Source organism: Microtus pennsylvanicus, chromosome 1 (assembly GCF_037038515.1).
Source record: "Microtus pennsylvanicus isolate mMicPen1 chromosome 1, mMicPen1.hap1, whole genome shotgun sequence".
Taxonomy (NCBI): Eukaryota; Metazoa; Chordata; class Mammalia; order Rodentia; family Cricetidae; genus Microtus; species Microtus pennsylvanicus.
The window spans coordinates 162067879-162091034 of record NC_134579.1 but is presented as its reverse complement, the minus strand read 5'-3'; the positions used below and the strand labels follow the sequence as shown (position 1 = coordinate 162091034).

General features: G+C 46.8%; 1 protein-coding gene across 5 annotated transcripts in view; it reads left to right on the top strand.

Annotated features, from left to right (window-relative positions):
- Popdc1 (popeye domain cAMP effector 1) overlaps positions 1–23156 on the top strand; it is a 35015-nt gene extending 11859 nt beyond the window's left edge. For all 5 annotated transcript variants that reach the window (XM_075944264.1, XM_075944255.1, XM_075944274.1 and 2 more), the window contains 3 exons: positions 3529–3696; positions 4527–4668; positions 21405–23156. In XM_075944264.1, coding sequence (XP_075800379.1) covers positions 3529–3696; positions 4527–4668; positions 21405–21529 — 435 coding nt within the window. In that variant the 3' untranslated portion in view covers positions 21530–23156. The remainder of the gene's footprint in view (positions 1–3528; positions 3697–4526; positions 4669–21404) is intronic.

Below are 23156 nucleotides of genomic sequence, written 5' to 3'. Positions count from 1 at the left end.
CTCTCTGGCACAGGGTTTTGTATTTTGTGAGTTTGTGGCATTTTGCAATTGCCAGTAGCCAAAAAACTATGCTGCCATCCAGTCTGTGCCTAGCACAGGGCCAACTCCATCAGAATACACCCGGGGAGAGGGCTCTTTGACTGTTTATAAAGGTTTCTGTTGGTGGATGCTCAAGAGCGCAGTGTTCACAGTAGTGGTTTATGTATATTCTCACAGCTGCACACTGGAGTGCTGTGCCTGTGGCCTCTTACTGAAGCGCATTCCGGCCCTTCCCTGCGGGAATTCTGCTGGGGTCTTACGTTCGTTCGTTGGATTACTTTGTTTGTCTGAGTCAGGGATTCCTGTGTCTCAGACTGGCCTTGAACTCTGTGTAGCCAAGGATCTCCGAGGACTTAGGATCTTCCTGCCTCTACCTCTTGGGTGTTGGGATTATGTTGGGTGTTAAACCAAACCCAGGGCTTGTGTGTTAGGCCCGTCCTCTACCACTGAGCTACACTCTCAGCCCTCTATTTTTGTTCATTGTTTTGGACACAGGGTCTTATTAATGCAGTCCAAGCTGGCCTTGAGCTCACTATGTAGTCCAGGTTGGTCTCAAACTAGTGATAGTCCTCTTGTCTCAGCGTTCCTAGTGCTGGTATTCTAGTCATGTATCAGCACTCTAGGCTGTTACTTCTTTAAATTCATCCCGTGGTCAGGATGCTGATGGGCCTTACAATAGGGGAAAAGAGAAAAGAACTGCAGGGCACCATAGATCGGCACTTGGTAGATGCAGTAATAATTCCAATGCTACAGGCAGACTCACGGTAAACAACGCTCACTGTCTTTAGTGCGTGCTGTTGTGGGATCAGGCTGCCGCTTAAAGCTCTTGACAGGGTCTTCAGTATCATTATTATGATAGTAGAAGTCGTGTTTTGTGTTTGGGTTTCTTTTTATTGCGTGAGCGTTTCTGATAAACGCTTTTCTTTTGATTCCATCCAGGCCGCTGCTCTCCTATGGTCAGTCACATGCCATGATGCTGTAAACCTGAAAGTCAGTTTGAGGGAGAGGTCTTAGGAACACATGTCCGTGCTCTTGTGAAATAAATGAACGTTAAATTTTAAATGGTAATTAAAGAAAATAGTACGTTCATGCCGGAGAGGTGGTGCTGAGGTTAAAAGAACTGGCTGCTCTTCCAGAGGACTTGGTTAAACTCCTCGTACCCACATGGCAGCTCAGGGTGATCTGTGATTAAAGTTCCAGAGATCTGATGCCCTCCTCTGGCTCCCATGGCACCAGGCACAGTGGTGCACAGGACATACAGACAGGCAAAGCAGCTGTATTCTTCAAACAAGGATCTTGTCTTTTGAAAAAACACATTAATATGAATTTATTGTGTGTATGTGTGTGTGGTATGTGTGCGGCTGTGCATCCTTCTGTGTATGTGCAGAGGCTCCACTGTGCTCTTCCCTGTCACTCGGCCTTGTCCCTGTAGGACAGGATCTCCCAGCAAGTCCAGGGATCCTCCTGTTTCTGCCCTCCATAGTGCTAGGGTTACCAGCATCTGGGGCCACACCCAGCTCTTTATGTAGACACTGGGATTTGAACTCTGTTTCTATGCCTAATTGGTAAGCACTTCTACCACTGAGCATGTCTTCACTTCCCCATCTATGTGTGTTAGACAGCATCTGACAGTGGAGCTCAGTCTGGCCCAGCCCTCACTGTGTAGCCCAGGCTGGCTCCAAGTGGATTATCCTGCTTTAGCCTCTTGAGTGTTAGGATTCCAGGCATAGGACACCGTGCCTGCCCCCTCCTGAATCTTGTCTTTTTAAAAGGTTTTTGTGCTTGTGTGTCTATATCTGTGTGCACATTCATATGCGAGTGCTCATGAGAGAGGAGGGTGTCAACCACCCCAGAACTGAAGTCACAGGTGTGGGTCGTGGAAACTGAACTCAGGTCCTTTCTTAAGCACTAAGGCGTCTGTTCAGCCCTGGATCTTGTCTTTCTTTTTCAGCGCTGTAACTTGATGGTATTTGGCAGGAAGTGTCTTTGTCATAGTGTACACTGATAAAGGGTGTCTCTTGGCATTTTGTGGAGTCTTAAGCTGCATTTCTTAAATCCAGATGTTTTTGGTTTTCATGAAGCCTCTTATGATGTAATGAATGCAAACTTTATTTTTCTGGGACCAGTGGCACACTTTTGGAAGTAACTAATTATTCTGATTTTCCAAAGCTCCAACTTCAGCCTCTTGGTATAAGGGTCCCGCGAAGCTGGGAGATTTCTCTTTTTTTCTCTCTCGGTAGACCTGAATCCTCCTTTGACATCTGAAATGAAAACTCTTTCAGAAATATTTGTTCTGAGGCCCAGATAAGACTTCTTGTCAATTTAATTAGCTTTTTCTAATCTCCAGCTGGGCCAGGCTGATCTGGTGCTGGGATGTAAAATGGACTTTAGTGTCCAGTGTCTGCTTGTGTCAACTCCTTTCTGTGAGTGTGGGTAGGCCCCCACTCTGTGATGAAGCCAGCCATTCAAACCTCAGTACACACGGCCCCCATCACTGGTTTGATCAGGAGTCCACACATATGTGTCAGCGGATGAGCTTGACCTCTAGAATATGAGTGTCATCATGAAGGAAGAGAAAGCAGACTGAGTATTTGCATGGTAGGTAGGAGGGGCTTCTAGCTCCTGAGCCCTGAGAACATGGAGAGGGGGATTAGAGAATTGCTTGAGCTCTCTAGTACCACGATAGCGTCCACCCTTGCTTTCCCATATTTCACTACTTACATGAGAGGGAATGGTTTCTCGGCTCTGGGCTCGTTTGAGAACCTAGTTCAATAGGCTGCCTTGGAGCTAGCCTTGAAACCCGTAGCAGAAGGTCGCTCACCGCTTGTTCTCATCAGTAGCTTACCTGAACCTTTGAATCATCCTCAGAGTATGTTTATAATTTGGGTGAAGAGTTTTTCATATCTTTACAGAGCTAATCTCAAGTGCTGGTGGTGTAGATCAATGGTAGGCAACTAGCTCAGTGGTGGAACATTGTAGCTCAGTGGTGGAACATTGTAGCTCGGTGTCAGGCAGCTAGCTCAGTGGTAGAATATTTATGGGTTTGAGTCCCAGAGTGAGTTGTAGATGTATGCATGAATGCACGTGCGAGCGCGCGCGCGCGCACACACACACACACACTGTCTTTCTCCTGAGTTCATTTGTACGAACATCTATCTTTAAACTTCTTCGTAAGCCACAGCAGGCAAAGAGATATTTTACCATAAATAATATATCCCATTGCAATATCCACAGCAGAATTGACATGATGGCCATTCTTGTGTCCTGAGACGGCACAAACCAAAAAATAAATAAATAAAACTCAGAGAAGTTGCCTGGATGTAGTCTACTGATGAGTTTCCTTAAACATATTTCTATGTAATGTGCTAGGTTATAAATAATTTGATAAAGGTATCAATGATAGTGTCTACTGGTGTTCTGTCAATTTAATAAGTTCATAATTCATATATGTAGATGTGCTTTTTCCTAGTGTGTTGGTTTTCTCGACAGGTCACCATTGTTGCAGATGATAACTGCAGGTTCTTATGCTGGTCGAGAGAAAGACTGACTTACTTTCTGGAGTCCGAGCCTTTCCTGTATGAGATCTTCAGGTATCTTATAGGAAAAGACATAACAAACAAGCTCTACTCACTGAACGATCCTACCTTAAATGATAAAGTAAGTGCTTTTCTGATTCTTTTGGTCAAATAAACATGTGTGCTTTCCGGAATTCTCATTAAATATTCATAAACTTCAGGGGGGATAGTTGTAACGGAGAGACTCTTTAGCAAGTGTTTTTTTTTAAGGCAAGGAAATATTTTGTGATTATTACCATTGCCGTAGCTTGGCCTGTTAAGGACCACATTGATGGGATGGAAAACTGTCCTTCCCAGAAGTCTTCTAAGCAGACTAAGGAGGATGGGAAGGAGTGGGCTTGGAGGTGTGGAAAGGCAGAGCTACAAGAAGACTAGCAGTTATCATTTAACCTTGGTGTCCTCTCTGTCTCCCCCGGATCCAGAGACCAGAGGAAATGCATCTTTAGAGCTTTAGGCAGTATAGAAGGGAATTAAAACACTTATAGATGAGGCCTTTGCAAACATTCTTCCTGTGGCACACATTGCCTACCCGGAACACTGAATTTGCTGTTCCTCTTAGGCCACCATTTCCAGGTGCTTCTCACTGTAGGTTGGGGTGGGGCTGAGGCACAGCAGTATGGGGGGGGTGCTTCCTATTACGTGTGAGGCCTTGGTTTTGATCCCTAGCACCACCAAAAACAAGACGTGCTTACTATTATAGATGGCTAAATAGATTATTCATATTTATAAGTTTTAGAATAACGTATTTAAAGTTACAGCAAATAATAACCACAGCAGACATTTATGAAGCACTTACCACTTTTTTTTTTGTTTTAACACTAACTTATATCAAGGGAAAGTACATGCCCCTTACAGGGAATGCATGAGTCAATGGCTGTAAACCTCAGGCGGTGTGGTAACTTTGCTTTGTAGAAAGTTAAGAAATTGGAGCCCCAGATGAGCCTGTGCACACAGATCTCCATGCTGGAGATGAGGAACAGCATCGCTAGCTCCAGTGACGGCGAGGAAGGCCTCCACCACTTCCTGCGGAGCTCCTCCAGCACATCCTCTCTCCGTGAGTCCCCTCAACCCTGACTCTCTGTCGCTCTGGTGGATGTCACCACCACACACACATCGTGCGTGATGAGTACCGACTTAGTAGCCTCGAGGAGTTACTGCCCTGTGTTTGATATAGTCCAAAGTCCAGTTTTAGAGCTCTTGTTTCTGCTTCTGAAACAGTTCCCTTCTTTTGCCATGTTTGGCTCACATTTTGGCCCAATGACAAGGTGTACAAGCGTCCATGTGGTTGGGTGGCTGCTTGGCATCGTGGTTCTCATGGCTGGAGCTCTGGTGAAAGACAGACATGGCAGTGTGTGAGTTGATGAGCAGCTAGCTGCTAGCTGCTCATCCCAGCGTGTACCTGAGACTTAGAAAGTGAGCAGGCCTCAGGGTGTTCTTGAGGATGACCACTCTGCACGTATGTGAGCTGCATCCACACACCACTCACAAAGTAGGTTCCCAAGACTCTCCTACATACTTTATCCCCTTATAGATGACACAGGTCACACAGATGGTCAAAATTACTAAAATGAGAGAAACAAATTATTTTAAGAATTCATTGCTTGAAATTTAAGAATTAGTTTGAAAGTAGGAGAGCTTTGGATCAATTGATATAAAACTGCATAGAAGCAGGTGAATTCTTCCATTGCGTAACTGAAAACTGTTCAGCTGTCCGTCCATGCTTCTAAGCAAAGATGTCAGAATTCAGATGCTCGTGCACCACTGTCTGTGTAAGTGATCATGTGACTTTGCATGCTTACATGAACTGGGTTATCATTCTAAGTATCGCACCACGAGAAGAGGTTGGAATTTACAAGTTGTATAATTGGCATTTGGGAGAGGCAGAACTTTGCATCTTCTTTCTAGGGTTTCTTTTGGGTTGGCCTGAGGATTAAACTGACCCAAGGCAGATTAACAAGAAAAAAAGCCACACACATTAATCATAGAAATTTTAGGTGGCATGGGAAGACCCAAAGAAACAGGTAGGGTCAGATGCCTGTATGTGCCAACTGGAAGAAAGATAGTCAAGTGGTGAAGCAACTGAGTTAGGGGAAGAGTTAGACATAATAGTTATTTATATGAGGCTTGCACAGAATCCTGGCCCAGCGTCCTGTCTTTGATTAGGAATGCTGCTTTTTTTCTAGCATAGGAATGGCCCCTTTTTCCGAAGAACTTGTCTGCTTGTCAGAAACGAGAAGGACAGAGTGAGCTGTTTAAGGTTTTTTTTTTAAACCCCAAACAGTCAATATACCATGCACAGACAGCTTTGACTCCTTTAACTAGAAGCTTCTAAGCCAAAGTCTAGATAGAAATATGCCACAGACCTAAAGGGGACTTCAAGAGCAACCCACATGAGAAATTAAAGATGGCTGTGTTTTGTTCCAGTACAGCATAGTTTAGTGTCAAATGAGGCTTGTGAGAGGCTGGGTGTTGCTTGTGCCAGGCCCTCCCTAGTCCGGGAGCTGGCCAGGGGGAGAACATCAGCACCACAGGCACTCCGTGACTCATAAAGCTCCACCCCAGAGTGGCAGGTACATGTTCCCTTGACAGTGGATACCATTCAGCTAGCACCGCCCCTGTGGGCAGGTCATCAAATCCTGCCATGCAGAAGGGCTGCTGAGAGTGGGAGACCAGATCCTAGACCAGTGACCTGATCTAGCTCAATGACAGTTAACGGTACAGATGAGGGAGTTGATATTCAATGCTTTGCTTGTTCCATAACAGTACATGCTGGGATACAGATGTAGGGCTCCACTCCAACTATCGACCCACCCAGCAGGTCCTAAGTTACTCCAGGGTCTTGAAGAGGCACTATCTGAAAGACATGGGAGGAAAGAGAAACGGAAGCCAAGCAGTATTTTGTCAAGGCATCCGTTTATTGAAGCAAGTTTCATGTCTTAAATACTCCTCAGCAAGGAGCTCGGGCAGGGGGAACTGAGGAAAGGGGGAAGGGGGAAGGGAAGGAGGGGCTCGGTAGCTAGGCAACTAAGCGGGGCAGTTTGGCAGCTAAGCAGGGCAGTTGCAAGGTCAGTGGCTAGAACACCTGCTGTTAGTGATAAGCAGCAAGCAATGAAGACACTCTGTGGTGCTTTCCAGAGCTTGAGTCTCCAGGGTCAGCACGTAATGTTTTGGCTAACTTTAAGTTTTCTGTCTCAAGATTTTTACTTCAACGCCCTGTGAGATGTGAGAAAGGAGAAGCCTGAAATGGCTCCTGACAAACTATAAACTCAGACTTGTAAGATCAAATTGATGCTCAGCAAAGACTACTGCCCTTTGGGAAAAGAAAAGGGGCATGGATTTGTTGAAGGCCAACTTCTAAGGAGACAGGACACAATCTCAGCTGTCCCCTGACCAGCTAGCTACCTGGCAAAGGAATTTAAGCAACTAGACTAAGACAAGATGGGGAGCTCATGATTGTCACTGTGAGTCTTGATGGGATGGTTGGCCACTGGAAGCTGGTCCAGGTAAATCTATAGATGAGTCAGAGTGGTTGGCCAGTCCTTGAGTCTAAGCATCATCTGTGAAACCATTCTCCTTCCTCTCTGCTTCTCAAAACTTGGTTCTGTGAGGCTGTCATTGTCATTTAGGTCTGTCCCAAGGTCCTGATCAATAGTTTGAATAGCTTTCAGATACAGGAAAGTTGCTGTTTTCAAATAGGCTCAGTTTCAGACTTACTTCTTGTGCTTTGTGATTGCTAGGTCTGAGTCAGCCGGAGCAGTTACTATGCCAACCAACAGGGGTGTGTGTGTGTGTGTGTGTGCGCGCGCGCGCTCACGTGAGAGCACACGTATGTGCAATATTGAGGACCAGCCTCAGCCAAAATACCTCTTACTAGGGTGGGGTGTGGGAATTTAGAAATATAAGGAAAGAATGCGGAGACGCGTGAAAAATAACAGAACAGAAACCATAAAATAATACCAAGAGGGCATTCCCGTGATTACAGAAATCGCCTGCATTTATTTTTTCATAGCTTTTATATGCAATGTAAACTGGAGGGGAGTGAGCCAGGGGAGGGAGAGAAGGTAATGAAAGACTTTATTAACATGATAAGTAGGGCAACTCACACGGTGAATTGCTTTATCACTCTGAGACATCAAATTATTAACATTCTGTTGTCTAGGTAGTGAAGCTGCTCTAGATCACATATCCTGAAGGCAGCCCCTCTCCAGGTGACCTCATAGTTACAAAAGAAGGAGCATCAGGCGGTGGTGGCACACGCCTTTAATCCCAGCACTCGGGAGGCAGAGACAGGCAGATCTCTGTGAGTTCGAGGCCAGTCTGGTCTACAAGAGCTAGTGCCATGACAGGCTCCAAAGCTACAGAGAAACCCTGTCTCGAAAAACCAAAAAAAAAAAAAAAAAGAAAGAAAAAGAAAGAAGGAGCAGAAGTACACTTGTATATCCTGACCACCTGTCAGGATGGCATGGACCTACTTGAATGAGCTATTTTAATGTTAAAAGAACCAAGCAATCACATCCTGAATTGGGACATGCAACCACACTTGTCGATCATTTGAGCAACCTCCAACTCTGACCGATGACAAGGTGGAAATGAGCCCATATTTTTGGGCCAGTGCAGTCTCTCAGTTTATAGGTTCCCTGCTCCTTCTCCTTAAACATTTTTTACTTACAGAATATTGACTCCTCTTTTACATTATTTTGAACAGGGCCCCAGGTATCACAGGCTGGCCTTGAACCTCTTCTTCCTGCCTCTATCTTCCGTACCTCCCAAGTTCTGGGGTTATAGATGAGTGCCATCCTACCTGATTTTTTTACACTGCCAGGGATAAACTCAGGTGAACCCTGTACCAACTATTTCCCAACATTAGGACATTGGCTCTTAAGCATTCCTCTGGATCACTTGGAATTGCGTGACAGCTCCTGATACAGCACTGTGGCTTGGGAGTTCACATTTGAACACATTCCCACCTGATAGTTTGATAGGGAGACTGTAGAACCCCTGGGTTCTGGAATTCTGCTATCCATGTCATGAGGGAGTGGTTGCAGTGGTCTCGTTGGTCTTGTCTAATAGTATCTCATGCTTTGGACATGCATGGAACACTGCAGGTATATTATTTCTAAAGACGTTGGCTGTGATGCTGTGTAACACCACAAGCATTGCAGCATCTGTGTTACACAGCAGATACGCAGTTAGACACAAACGCAGTTCACAAAGAGGTGAAGAGAAATGAACTGTTTCAATGAAATTACTGCCACGCTTCCTTCTTATCCTGTGCTCTCTTTGTGTCTCAGTGCCAGAGTCACAGCAAGATCTGTACTCTCTACCACAAAGACTCCATCCATGTCCTGCTTCAAACTGTCACTCAAAGAGGAAAAGGCATTGAGATAGCCTGAGAAAGTTCAGCCCTGTTGTTATTCAGTAGCTCGTAATCCTCTTAACTGTTTTGACTCTCCTGTCGCTTCGTTTGCCATGTTCCAAGTTTTCATGCGTAACTGTGAGACAGAAGAGAGGGGTCAAGTTAGCCACAGTGTGTAAGTGGACATAACCACATCTGTATGAACTGGCTTCTCTCTGCTGCCTGGTTAGTGTTGCTTCATCGTAAGGGAAACTTGCCGTGATGTCTTCTGACTTCAGCTCCCTACAGTCAGGTCCAAGTGCTCCGTCTTCCTCTTGTCTCTCACACAGATTGATTGTATCTGGTACTTCTGTCACTGGTAAGTGTGGCCAAGCATAGACGTTGTCATGGCAACAAGAGAGCCTGTTTCATTTCTCTGAATGTGGAAGAATTTTGTTTTAATTTAATTGGAATTAAATAACAGTTGCTTTGTTTCTCTGATTCTCAAACCATGAGATAATTTGGATATCATCATTTGGGGCTCATCTTTGAATGAGTTTGTTACTTTAAACCATTTTTTCCTGAGATAGAATTAATATTTATGATGATATTAAAGGTATTTTGAAGTAAGAGATTTCTTACTGAGGAAAAGGCTTTGTTTTGCGTCAGGGTGTTGCCATAGGCAAGGTAACCCATGAGTGAATTGTGCAGACATGCGTGGCTCCCATCCGTTAGTATTCTCCTCCGCAGAGACTCGCCACAGGCCTGTCACTACAGGCTTCTCTTAGGTAGCTTGTGAATTTATTACCCGGAAAGGTACAAAAGCCAGTGCAGCATTCTTACTTTCAAGGCTGGCTTCATGAAATAATCTGTCCAACTCAATTTGTATCCATGCCCGCTAAGAACAAGAGCAGACTTATAAGCAGGGGCTTCGTGAATCACAGAGACAGAGCAGATGCAACCAGTCAGGGGGCCTGGAAGAAGAGCCGATGGGCAGTCCCTGGATGGGTTGGAGGAGCAGTGCCCCGTTTCATAGACAGGGAGGTGCAGCTCCAGAGGGTAAGTCACCTCGCTGTGGTCTTGCGCTGCTTCACTTCCCACGGTCCCCTGATCAGCCTGAGCATAAACCTCCACCTCCGGGGGAGCCCCTACCTGCTCTGTCAGATGACGTATTGTGAACATTATTTATTTATTTATGCTGTTTAATCATCACACTCTCTGAGAAAGTGTCCGTTGTCCCTTTAGGATGGAGATGCGCGTGATATGTACCTCTTCTGCCTGGTTCTCAGCCAGCAGGGGCTGTGGTGTGGCCCCAAGGACCCTGTCCTCCCCAGTGTCAGGAAAGACACTGTCCCACACAGCATCTTCTCAACTTGTAGGATGCCAGTAATAGGATTTTCATATAGCTAGGCACATTTAATCTTTTTAATGGAAGTGTTTAAAAGAGTGATAGAGAGATGTTTCAGTTGGTGACATGCCTATGTTCAGGCATGAGGTCCTGAGATTGGTCCTCATCATCCACATAAAAAACCTGCATTGGGGCTGGAGAGATGGCTCAGAGGTTAAGAGCACTGATTGCTCTTCCTGAGGTCCTGAGTTCAATTCCCAGCAACCACATGGTGGCTCACGGCCATCTGTAATGAGATCTGGTGCCCTCTTCTGGCGACTAGGCATACATGCAGACAGAACACTGTATACATAATAAATAAAACTCTTTAAAAAAAAAATTTAAAAAAAAACCTGCATTGGCAGCATGCATTCTTCACCCTGGAGAGAAAATCTAGGATAAAAAGTTGATCTCATCCACTTTTATTTTAGCTCTCCTACCAAATGTTCAGAGTGCTCAGTCATGTGTGGTTACTTATTGGCTTATTCATCTAAACCCTCTTCTTACCTAGTCTGGCTCTCTGCTAACTCCCCTTCCTCTTTCTGCTCAGCTTGGTCTTGTCACTAGTTTTCATTATTCAGTGTTCACCTTTAGAACGTCACTTCACGTTCGTTCAAACTTCCCTTCCTTTTCTCTCTTCATGTTTAAAAACATGCAAACATTGGCATCCCTACTTTTTGTGGTTTGAATATGAAATGTCTCCCAGAGATTTGGGTGTCTGAACATGCAGTCCTTAGCAGGTGCTCAGGTATGTAAGGTTGTAGAATCTGTAAGAGCAAGGGCCTCTCTGGAGGAGGTGTGTCGGTGGAGATAGGCCTTGAGACTCTAGTTCAGTTCATTTCCTGTCTTTTCTCTGCTCCCTGACTTGGGACACAGTGTGACCAGCAGCTTCATGCTCCTGCCACTGTGCTATCTGCACCACAGTGGATTGTGTCCCTTCCTAACCAGGAGCCAAAGTAAGTCCTTCTCTGTAGTGGCCTTTCATCTGTATTTTAACAAATAAAGTTTGCCTGAAGATCAGAAAGTAAAACAGCCCCACTGGTCAGCCTTACAGACCAGCCAGTGGTAACATATACCTTTAATCCCAGTAGCCACACTCGTTGCCATAGAAACCGGGGGGTACATGCCTTTAATCCCATAACCCCAACCTTAGAGAGGATTATAAAACAGGAGGAGACAGCTTTCAGACACAGTCTCATTCTGAGATTCCTGGAGTGGTGTGGGACAATGGTCTGTATTCTGTCAATTATATTTTAAAGAAATGCTGATTGGCCAGTAGCCAGGCAGGAAGTATAGGCAGGACAACCAGACAGGAAGTAGGGGTGGGAAATGAAAACAGGAGAATTCTGGGAAGAGGAAAGCTTGGTCCGTAGTCTTGTCCCAGCCACAGAAGAAGCAAGATGTGACTGTTCCGTCAAATAAGGTACCAAGGCACGTGGCTCTCATAGACAAGAATAATGGGCTAATACAAGTTTAAGAGTTAATAAGAAGCCTGAGCTAATGGGCCAATCAGTTTATAACTAATGTAGAACTCTGTGTGATATCTTTGGGACTTAACGACTGCGGGAACCGGGCAGGACAGAAAACTCAGTCAACACTGGAGACAGGATCATCATTTTTGGGCTGAGGTTGAGGTAAGAGCCAGTGGCTGTCAGCTTTGCTTTTCGGATCCTCAGGTTGAACTCCAATTTCTCTCTGAGTTTTTATTAATCATACATCACTTCTCTCCTTCATTTGCTTTTGTCATGTATTTCTGACACAGCCACCCTTCGGAATGTTGTGATTCTCATTTTATTCTGAAGCTGTCATGGTCATTGCGTATTCTCTTTGACAACTACATCTCCCCAGTTTGGAACATGGCACTGTGGTTGATGCAGAACCAGGCAGTAGGTTCTTCCTCCATTTATCTGCAGTTTGGGTCATGAATGTTGAAGGACACTGTTCCTAATATTAAGTACAAATGTATTATTTTCCTTTTGTACATAACGTAAAAGTTATTTGATAAGCTTGAAAACATCTGGATAGTTGTTTAAGTTGGCTACGACTTGTGTGTGTGGTGGGGTTGTTTGTTTTGAGACAGGGTCTCACATTGCCCACCCTGGCCTTAGATCCTCTATGTAGATGGAGTTGACCTCTTGACCTACTACCTCTGCCTCTCAAGTGCTGGTAATACAGGTATGTGTTATCTAAGATTATCTATCTATCTATCTATCTATCTATCTATCTATCTATCTATCTATCTATCTATCTATCTATTTATTTTGGATTTTTCGAGACAGGGTTTCTCTGTAGCTTTTTGGTTCCTGTCCTGGAACTAGCTCTTGTAGACCAGGCTGGCCTCGAACTCACGGAGATCCGCCTGTCTTTGCCTCCTGGGTGCTAAGATTTATTTTTAATTGACATGTTCAAGGGCAGTGTGATGCTTTGATAACATTTGCACAATGCGTAACAACTTTCACCGTAAGTCAGCAGTTCCCAACCTGTGGGTCTCGACACCTTTGGGGTTGCATAGCAAATATCCAAATATCAGATATTTACATTACAATTCCTAACAGTAGCAAAGTTGCAGTTATGAAGTAGCAATGAAATTATTACGGTTGGGGGTCAGCACAGCCTGAGAAACTGTATTAAAGGGTTGCAGCTTTAGGGAGGTGAGAACACTGCCTTAAGTATTTACTTTGTGTTTGTGTTAAGAACCTCCGACTCTCTGCTGGCTTCTTTGAACTCTGCAGTACATTGTAACTGTAGTTGCTCTGCTGTGCAGGAGCATCAGAAGCTCATCCTGCCTCCCTGCCACTTGGCACCTTGACTCTGAAGTACTTGTGTTGCCATTCTTTCCTGGAGGTGTTAGCAGGGATGTGAGGGTCACAGCCTGAACCCCGGAAGTAACAAGCTAGGTTTACATGCCTATCCTCCAGGCCAGTTAGAGACAATACTGAAAAGTAGAGAGGGTTTCTTCAGTGTGGCCCCATTGGGGAGAGCAGGAAAGTGGGCCAAGGACACACATCCCTTCCAGCCACCTGGCGGGAGGTTTATTTTAAAGAGAGGGCAAGAGGTATGCATAGGTCTCAGTTCAGGTCAAAGCGTGTAACCATCGCCGTTGTCCTTGCTCCAGTTTCTCCTGCAGTTGTCCATGTGTGAAATCTCCTTCCTCTGGCTAGCAGGGCCACAGCCTTTTCCTTTTTCCAGCATGCAGCCTCTGAGAGCATTCCAGTTCTCAGGTCCATTGCCTCCATGGTCTCTCAGCCAAAGGGAAGGACACAAGTGTCTCTTGAGGGCTTCTTCCTACGGCCTGGCTTATGCGTCTCACAGCCTCTGGGTGGGAGCCATGCTAAAGTGGCAGTTCTGTGCCCTGTACCCTCAGCCCCACCTTCTCCTCCTGTTAGCCCCACTCTCCCCAGTTAGCCATCGCCATGTCCTTGTCCTCAGCGACCTTGTCACAGAACCTGCCTGCAGCCTTCTCTAGGGCAGACTGTGCTCAGTCAGAGCTGTGGCAGGACTGACGTCCTGGAGCCTGCCCTCTCTGTCCTCCTCACTCAGCTTTTTCCTCATAGGCAGACAGGGGCTATTGGATGCATGCTGCTCACCCCAGGTGCCATGTGGCCAAGGACCTCACCACCCTCCCAGCTGCTCAGGGAATAACGTGAGAACCCTTTGGGCCACAGGAAGTTTTCCAGGGAGCCACCAGCCTGCACTGTCCTAGCTACTATCCCCTAGTTCCCTGGTGTTGGTGTTGAATCATTTTAGGGGAAATTGGGTATAACGGCCACAACTAAATTTCAGTATTATTGTCTATAAAGCTTCAATTCAAACTCAGTTTCCTCATTCCAGAAAAACTTGTAGGGATAAGAATATATCTCAGTGGTAGAGCACTTGTCTAGCGTCAGATCCTGCGTTTGATCCCCAGCTTAAGGGGGGGGGAGGGAGGAAAGAAGGGGGACAGAAAAGGTAGGGGAAGTAGAGGGAGGAGAAAAAAGGGAAGCAGTGCCTGTGTAATAATAATAGAGGCAGAAAATTGGTGATAATTCTTAGAAAAAAAGTATTTAAGTCCTTCCCCATCACTATTCATCAAAAATTGTATAATCTAATTAAAGTCCTAACCCTTGTAAAGTTTTTAATTACTTTACTTGCTAAAGCAGTTAGCCAGATGGTTAAACATGATAGTATTTTGAAAAGAATGAAGAAAAAAACCATGAAAGTCAACAAGGGAAGGAAAGCACCCGGGGCATCATCAGACAGACCACAAAAGTGTTATGCCTTAAAACAGCTCTGTTTCTCAAGTCAAGAGGGGACACCAGACAAACTTCTATTGCAAAGCGTAACTTCCTTGCAACTCAGACTTAAGGCTGCTTCCTCAAGCTGGCAGCAGGCCTGACCTTTGCTCTGGATCTAAAAACAGCTAATCTTGTGTTCACCCTCCTAGGAAAGGCCCTCGGGGCCTGGTGTGATTATAAGCTCATGGAAATAGAAATGAACTTAAGAGGCACAGAGTTCTGACACATGGGGTTTTCCTCACTGACTCTTCCTCCTCTGCATGCATCTGATCCCTCTGGGGCATGCGTTAGAAGACCCCCGCGGCTCTACCCAAGGATCTAGGAAGACAGGAAAGGGTCTGTGGAGGGCAGAGCCTATCTCCACAGCCTGAGTCTCTCTGTACAGCATTGGGACCTCACAGTGTGACAGGCAGTAGCCGCAGTCTCAGCTGCTCTGCTGAGGGAGGTTGCTGTCACTGGAGTCCGGCACAGGTGAAGGTGCCCACTGTTGGGGGACGGGGTGTGGCTGAGTCTCAGTCTTCCACATTTGCCGTAGTCGTTCTTCTGTGCTGAGGAGAACAGCCCAGTGTGCCAGTTCTGTCCTGTCCCCTGAGCGTCTGTGAACCTGGTGCCCAGCTCCAAAGAAGTGATGCCGCTTCTCCTGAGCCGGATGCTTGTGGGAAGGGTGTGAAATTCTGCTGACCCGGACTCTGGCTGCTGGATGTAATGTGAAAGTAGCTTCTCATGTACCTGCCCCACAGGTTTATGCCCTGTCTGGGATGCAGTTCAGGTGGAGACTATTTATTTCATATACTTTATTTTCATTTCTTTTTTCCCCCTTTTATTGAGCTCTACATTTTTCTCTGCTTCCCTCCCTGCAATTCCCCTCCCCTTCAACCCTCTCCCATGGTCCCCATGCTCCCAATTTACTAAGGAGATCTTGTCTTTTTCTACTTCCCATGTAGATTAGTTCCACGTATGTCTCTCTTAGGGTCCCCATTGTTGTCTAGGTTCTCTGGGATTGCGGTTTGTGGGCTGGTTTTCTTTGCTTTATGTTTAAAAACCACTTATGAGTGAGTACATGTGATAATTGTCTTTCTGTGTCTGGGTTACCTCACTCAAAACGATGTTTTCTAGCTCTATCCATTTTCCTGCAAAATTCAAGATGTCATTATTTTTTTCTGCTGTGCAGTACTCCATTGTGTAAATGTACAACATTTTCCTTATCTGTTCTTCTTTATATACTTTTTAAATAAGAAACTGTTAACTGTTTGGTTGGAAGTGTCACCCCAGCCCCCTGGCACCCCTGTATCCAAAGAGTCTGAAGTGTTTGGGTCCAGGTGTCACCCCAGCCCCTGGCATCCATTCTAAAATGTTTGGGTGGAACTTTCCACCCCAAGCACCTCCCCTGGGAGTTACTGCAGTCCAGACTCCACCTCCGAGAAAGCCGGCCAAATGGTGACCTCCCCAGAGAGAGCCAAGACCACTCCCACAGGCTATTTAACCTGCCCCACAGAGAACAAACACGTGGTCTTCCTGGTTCTCCTTTTGGTGTTTTCCCAGAGGGCCACCCGGGAGCACTGGCATCCATTAAACCTGGGCTTTTTCTAATTTCGTTTGATTTGGTCTGATTTGGATTATTGCTTTGGTGGAGAGGCTTATCGGGCCATAAAAACTTTATACTAACTAGAAACCATAGCCTAGCATATTAGAAGGTAATTTTAACTAATAGTAAAAATAATAATAATTATAATGCTCTCTTCCTGACCACAATACATAGTTAAGCTGTCTCCCAACTATACATATAGTATAAATAAGAAAATGCAAGGATCCTTTTTCTAGAAATTTAATGACTGTGAAAGAATTATTTGCCCTCCCCCCTATTTGGAATAGAAAAACATTATAGAGACGCTGTGAACCTCAGTAGTGTCCTGATACAGATATGGGGGAAAGAGCTTGAACGAGGAGAAGCCCCGTTTCCCCCTCAACTTCTCATGCTTTCCCATGTATGTGAGGCGGGCAGGACTTCTGGACAATGCCTGTGGCTGCCTCAGTGCGTAGAATTGGTACAAAACTGGGCACGCTGGTGGAAGAACGCATTACGGCTCAACTTTGTAACTGTACTATAGTTCCCTTGAAGTGTGTGGTATTCCCTTGTGGTTTGGATAATACTCCAGTGGTTCTGGATTGAAGGGGCGAGGAAATGATTCACAGCTGTGTGATGATGGTATTGAATCTATCCTATCCTGGATGTCGCCCAGTGGCTCTGAGAGTTCATCCAGAGACCAGGTGACCTCCTCCCTCTTCAAAGCCAGCCTTCTTGCAAGTGTTAACAGTAGTAGGTTCTCAGGCCAGGCCAGGTGACCCTGTCGGATTGTTGACTGTGACATCTGCTCTAAGCCACAGTGGCATGGGAAACCTGGGCTAACTGAAATGCTTGCCAAGACTGGGTACTCTGTGGCTTTGATTCCTAGCCAAGAGCCAGGCAGCCAAGTGGCATTGGGTAGTTGCTGACGGCAGTAATTGGCTCGTTCCTCTCCTGTGCTTGTCTGCCCTGGAGGAGACATAGATAGAGAAACAGCATTGCTGGAGGATTGAGCCATGGGAGCGACCAAACTCGGCCGCAAGGAAGACAAGTACATTGCTATTCTTAGCTTTTTGTACACACGTTGAACCCCGCCAGGCTGTCAGGGCGCCTGGTTTGTCCTTCTAGGATGTCTGTCCAGAGACTCCCTCCCCGATGAGGATGGAGTCCTCAGCTGCCACCCCTTCTGTCTTTCTTGGGTTGTCTTCACGGGGATGAGGTAGAAACACTGGCGTGGTGATGCTGCATCACCCTGAAAGGCAGTTTGAGTTCTGAGGAACAGATAAGTTAATTCTCTCTGTGTGTATGAGGCCTGGGTGGCTGATCTCTTCCTTACCACATATTCTAGGCTGACCTTGTACTCACTGCAATCCTCTGCCTCGGCCTCCCAGCTGCCGGAATTTTAGGCACACACAGCACCACGTCCAGCCCAGCCCAGCCTGCCCCCAACCCCTTCCAGGCACTTGTTCTTGCTGAGAGGCCAGGAAAGCTTTAACAGTTGATGGTACTAAGCAGGCAGAGTTCTTGGCCATGTGCTGAGAAGTGTCGTATTAGTGTTCCAGCAGCCATGAGGGTGAGGCCCCGAGCTCCCAGCTAGGAGGGTGAGACCTAAGCACCCAGCCAGCTCTGAGGGTGTGGCCCTGAGCACCTGGCAGTGAGGGACAAGGTCCTCAGTCTTACTGTAAGTTGCAACACAGGCCCCATATGTAGTGTCAAGTCCGGAGACTTAAGAAATGTTTTCAGAATTGAAATTCTTGGGTGATGAGGGTGAGCTCGAGTCCCTGTGTCCCAGTGAGATTTCCCCAGCACAGGACTTACTAGTTTCGCAGAAGCCTGTGGTACCCACCAGCACTGGGGCTGGCCTCAACTGGGATTCAGTGTGGAGACTCACTGAATCAGCCTTGTCTTCTGACAGTTTCTGTGAAATGCTGCAGGGAAGGGAATCTCCATACATTTAAGTAATTGTGAAGGGCCTGTCCTGACTGTACGGTAGGCTGGAGGAGAGAGGAGGTGGTGGGTAGACCTCTCAGTGACGCTTGTCTTCCAGTCAGGGAGAGGTTCCCATCAGCCCATAGTGTGATTCGGGAGAAGATGGTAGAGGGAATCAGGGAGGATCCTATTTGTTAAGTTTCAAACCCGGACAAACAGTTGAGGTGCCCTATTTAACATATCAAAGCAGATCTGGCTGCCAGGTTCTCCCAGCTTCCCTCAGGACCTACTCATCACACAGGTATGGCTGGCATACCCCACCCCCACCCTGAACTCTCCAGTCCAGGGAGATGCCCCAAATGCCCCTCTTTATATAATCCAGACACTTTGGTTAACCGCCCCTTTAGGACCTTTGGCCTCCTGACTACTGCACTTGGTTCCCGGCTCTCCCTTTTCCCTTCCTGTCCCCATCTCTCCACATGGCCCAGTTCAATCTGGTCACGGCCACACTGGACTCTCCCCGATGTCCCTGTCCCTACTTCTACCCCTTTATTTACAGTAAACTTTCCCCTCCACCATAGCTATTTCCTTTCCTTTTTATTTATTTATTTTTCATGAAATACTGAGGAACTCTACAAAGAAAGGGTAGACATTTGACTGGGGTGGGCATTCTAGACAGAAAAGCAAGGAGAGAGAAGAAGACCGGGCTGGGTTTGGGAAGCAGTGAGTTCCTAGCTCAGGCCTCTTTGGGGCCCTCCTGTGAGTCCCGGGTGCTGCCCAGAGGTTATCCATGCCCACCCCTCATCCTGTTAACACTACACTCTAAGTATTGCCTCTGTTTTCCCCAGGAAGATACCATAGCGACAGACCGAGACTCTTTCCCAGAAGAGCTGGAAGTTCTTGGGAGGTTTTCCATGACCACTTCCAGTTAGACTGTAACACTGGAAGTTATCTATCTTTCCTCTCTGAAAATATGACGGATATGGGTTAAGTAGCTGAGAGACTCACCCATTTGGACTCTAATGTAGAGCCCAGTCTCCTAGACCAGAGACTTTCACCACCGTTTGATACATGGTCTTGGAGACCCTAGATCAATTAGCCCCCCTTCTTCTCTCAAAATGAACTGGGTGTGTTTGTTACGTACCCACACAGCCGTGACTAGATGCTGTGTGGTACTGATTGGGTGTAATGCTCTTAGGCGAGCTGTCCTCGGGTTTATGAGATTGTGAATTCTCAGCCTGACTTAATATTTTATGAGATTCAATCATGACTAGAGGCTATGATCTGGAAGCCATGACAAAGAGTCTTTGCTATACTCAGGGCCGTTGATAGAAACACAAACTTCTGTTTGAGCACAAACCCCATTTTTGGTGAGGTGGTAATGGATTTTGGCCAATTTTTTTTTCCATTTTTACCACTGACTTCCAAAGGTGTATTAATTAGTGTTCTCACAAACATTAGCAAGGTGGTCCTCTATTTCCCACACTGATCTAAGAACTCAGAAACTGCATAAGCCTCCTAAGACCTTGCCAGGCAAGCACCATCCTTACTAGTTATATCCCACAGTGAAGGAACCAGGCACAAAGAAGTGAAATGCCCTTCCCCGTCACACAGCTCTCAGGCAGAGGCATGGGAATTCACACCCTGATAGCGTTTCCTGAGCTTGTCCGGTGTTAGGCACTGTATGTGCAGCCTCTGTTGTTTGCAGAGCTGCATGTTGTGGCTGAGTGCAGAGCACCTCCCCGCCTTCCTCCTGGAGCAACCTGAGACGTGCCTGCCATCCTTCTTTTCCTCGGTAGCTACAGGTGGCCCCAGCGCTCCAAGTCCTGCTGTTTCTGACTCTCTTGCCGGCAAGTGTCAGTGACCTTGTCTAACTTCAGAGGGACCAGTCTGTGTCATGTCTAAGGTCTGTGTGTGCACCTTTGTTGTCGCCAAGTATTTGGAGATTTGAGTGGCATCCACTGTTCTTCTCCAGCACAGTTCAGCCGTAACTGAATGAATACAGCCAGCCGTGTGGCTTAGGCAAAAAGGGATACACGGGCGTAGGGGAGGCTGAAGCAGGTGGAGACTCGTTTATGTATAGGATGGACCTTGACCTTGACTGCAGTGATGGGAAAAGGAGAATTCGGGCTTATGTGTGATTGGAAGTGAGACCCCCAGCCCTCTAACACTCCTATGTTCTAGGAGTCTGGACCCCTCCCCCTGGAAGCTGCCTTGGTCCAGACTCCACCTCCAGAAAGCCTGCCAAGTGTTGACACTTCCCCAAGGAGGATCAGGACCACTCCAACAGGCTATTTAGGCATGCGCTGGAGAAAGGAACACGTGGGCCCTGGGGTTTTGCGTGGTCTCCCCACCTCTCCCTCTCACCATGTTTTCTCGGCCACCCGGGAGCACCGCATTTATTAAATGTGGGCATCTTTGATTTTGTCTAATCTGGTCTAATTGTAATTATTTGCATAGGCGGAGAGGCTGCTCTTAAGATTCTACCTAACAACGTTGTCATGTGAACAAGTCATCACACATCTTCAGATTTACTTTATAAAAACCTAGTTTGGGGCCAGTAAGATGTCTCAGCAGGTAAAGGCACTTTTTCCAATCCTAGCAATCTGAGTTCAATCCCTAGGACCCATGGGAGGGTCCTAGGAGAGAGGACAGCTCATGAGGTTGTCCTTTGACTTCCTCTTGAGCCATGGCACAAATGCACAGACGTGTACACACACGCACACACACACACAATGCATAGCGTGAGCTTTGGGTGAGGTGAGTGAATGAGCTGTCCCGTTGGCCAACTAGCGTCCACAAAGACTCCATGGGTACCCTTTCCCCAGGATTGTATTTCTCCCACCTGACACCTTCTCTTCATGCTCACTCTCTCACTTCAGTCCCAGAAGTAGCTTCACTTGTGGTAGCATGAAATGTACTTTTAGGTTAAAGCCTGTAGTTTTGAAACAGAACTTGTTCTTAGGGCAATATGAGTTAAACAACAACTTTCCCAGGCCATTATCAGTTAGATGGAGTCCCCTGGAGGGTACTGATGCAGACGCTGAAGCAGACCATGGAGCAATGTCTGGGGAATCCTATGCGTTTGTGGGGCCCATGCTACCCAAGCACAAGCAGCAGGGTCTGTTCGGGTGCTCTCTAGACTGAGCGTCTCCCGCTTGACGTGGTTGCTCAGCGAACCACTTACTGAGACATGCAAGGGTGCATTCCCAGAACGAGCTCTGCATCTCCACGTGGTTTGACCTCCCAGGTGTTGGGCACAGTGTGCATTCAGCAGTTTGTTCTCTGTGCTTCTTTCTAGCTGTGTCCTCCCCACAGCAGCGAGCGTCCGGCAAGATGAAGCCAATAGAGGAAGGGGTGGAAGATGACGACGAGGTCTTTGTACAGGTGTCTGCAGATCCACTTAGAGTCCATCAGTTGCACTGATGAGCCTTTAAGTGACCAAGATGGAAGCCGTCCTGACAAGAAGTACTGTGACGTGACTTTTAGATGGTTGCTTCAGTCCTGCCAGATGGGAAGTGAGGGAGGGCCCCAGTCGGAAATTGTGGGCCGCCTGCCCTGTCGGTTTGCTCCTTGAGTTAGCCGAGCCTTCTGACGAGGCCTTGTTTGATTTTGAGATATGTATTTTCTCAGTAGATATATTAATATTATTTTAATTAATCTTAGAGCTGTCAACACAAATGCCTTTTCACTTATTTTTCTAAGTGTGGCTCTTTTTTCTCACGTGTATCTTTTTCTCTATCATGGTAATTCAGAACAAGTTGTTCTTTTGATCATTATAACGATGTAAGTTGAAATTGAGGCTGACACAACATTAAAAATTTTACCTTTTGTTCAGTTGACTTTTTCATGGCAAATTTTAGAGAAAGTTTGCTTTGTCTGGTTCTGTTTCCTGCCCCGAGACCAGAAGTGCCCCACTATGCCAACCTTGCTCGTTTGGCTTGCGGATCAGCTGGTAGTGACTGCCCTCCTCCGAGTGTGCCCGAATGGCCCTCATCCCTGCCATTACCCGTGACTCGAAGCGTGGGCCTGCAGCGCCAGGAAGTGTGAGCATTTCTGAGCTCAGTGCCAACTTGCAGCTGGACTCAACTTTCTGCCTTGTCGTTTGGAGCCATCCTGGCCCCCTGCTCAGATGTGGGCAAGGCCTCATGCTAGAGGAAGTAAGGGGAGACGGACTGAGCAATACATAGGCTGGGTCACAGAACATCAGCTTTGCCCTTTAGTCTGTGTCTGTGAGCCCACATTGCGCCTCTGGAAGCGGATGCACTGAGCCAGACACAGTGGTTCGCACCTGTAATGCCAGCACTTGGGGGCTTAAGGCAGGAGGACAGAGTTTGAAGCACAGCTGGGGAGGGAGCAGACAGTTCACCTGTGGCCACAGGCATCTAGCCTGGGTCTGCTGAGGGGGCCTCCGTACAGATCTTTCCTTCCTGCTAGCCACATTCTTAAGGATGGCAGTAGACTTGGTTGTGCCCAAGCCGTTCAGCTCATGCAGCAGTGGCACGCGGGCGCTCAGCCAAGGCCACTGGTTGGCTATGCTAGTCAGTTTGTCTCATCTACTGAAGCCAACTGGAGCCAGCTCCGTGTCATGAAAAGTTCGGAATGAATCTTCTTTGGGGGTGAACTAAGCCTAAAACGAAAAGGCGGAATGACGTCACTGAACAAGCTCTTAATTCTGGAAATCTAAAGACAGAGGTGAATCAGCCTTGACTGAGGCCAAGGCTGCAACCAGGGGCCACTTTCTCCATTAGCCCACGAGAGATGTGGTAGATAGTGTGGATCTGTTTCCATGAACCTACTTAGCTCCCCCCGACACACACATAAGGCTAATTTACAGTCACTCTGGAAATGACGCTCCCCAGAGAAGACGGGAATATCAGATTCCACTGGGGCCAAAGTCTTCATGTGTGGTGACTGCATAGACTGTTCCACCCCAGATGGTAGAAAAGGTGACCTCCGCTGATCGGCTGGAATCTAGCTGAGGTGTCTGGAGTGCTGGGAGTGAAACTGTGTGAAAAGCGCTCTGTTAAACCTGGGTAATTTAGAGTCGTTT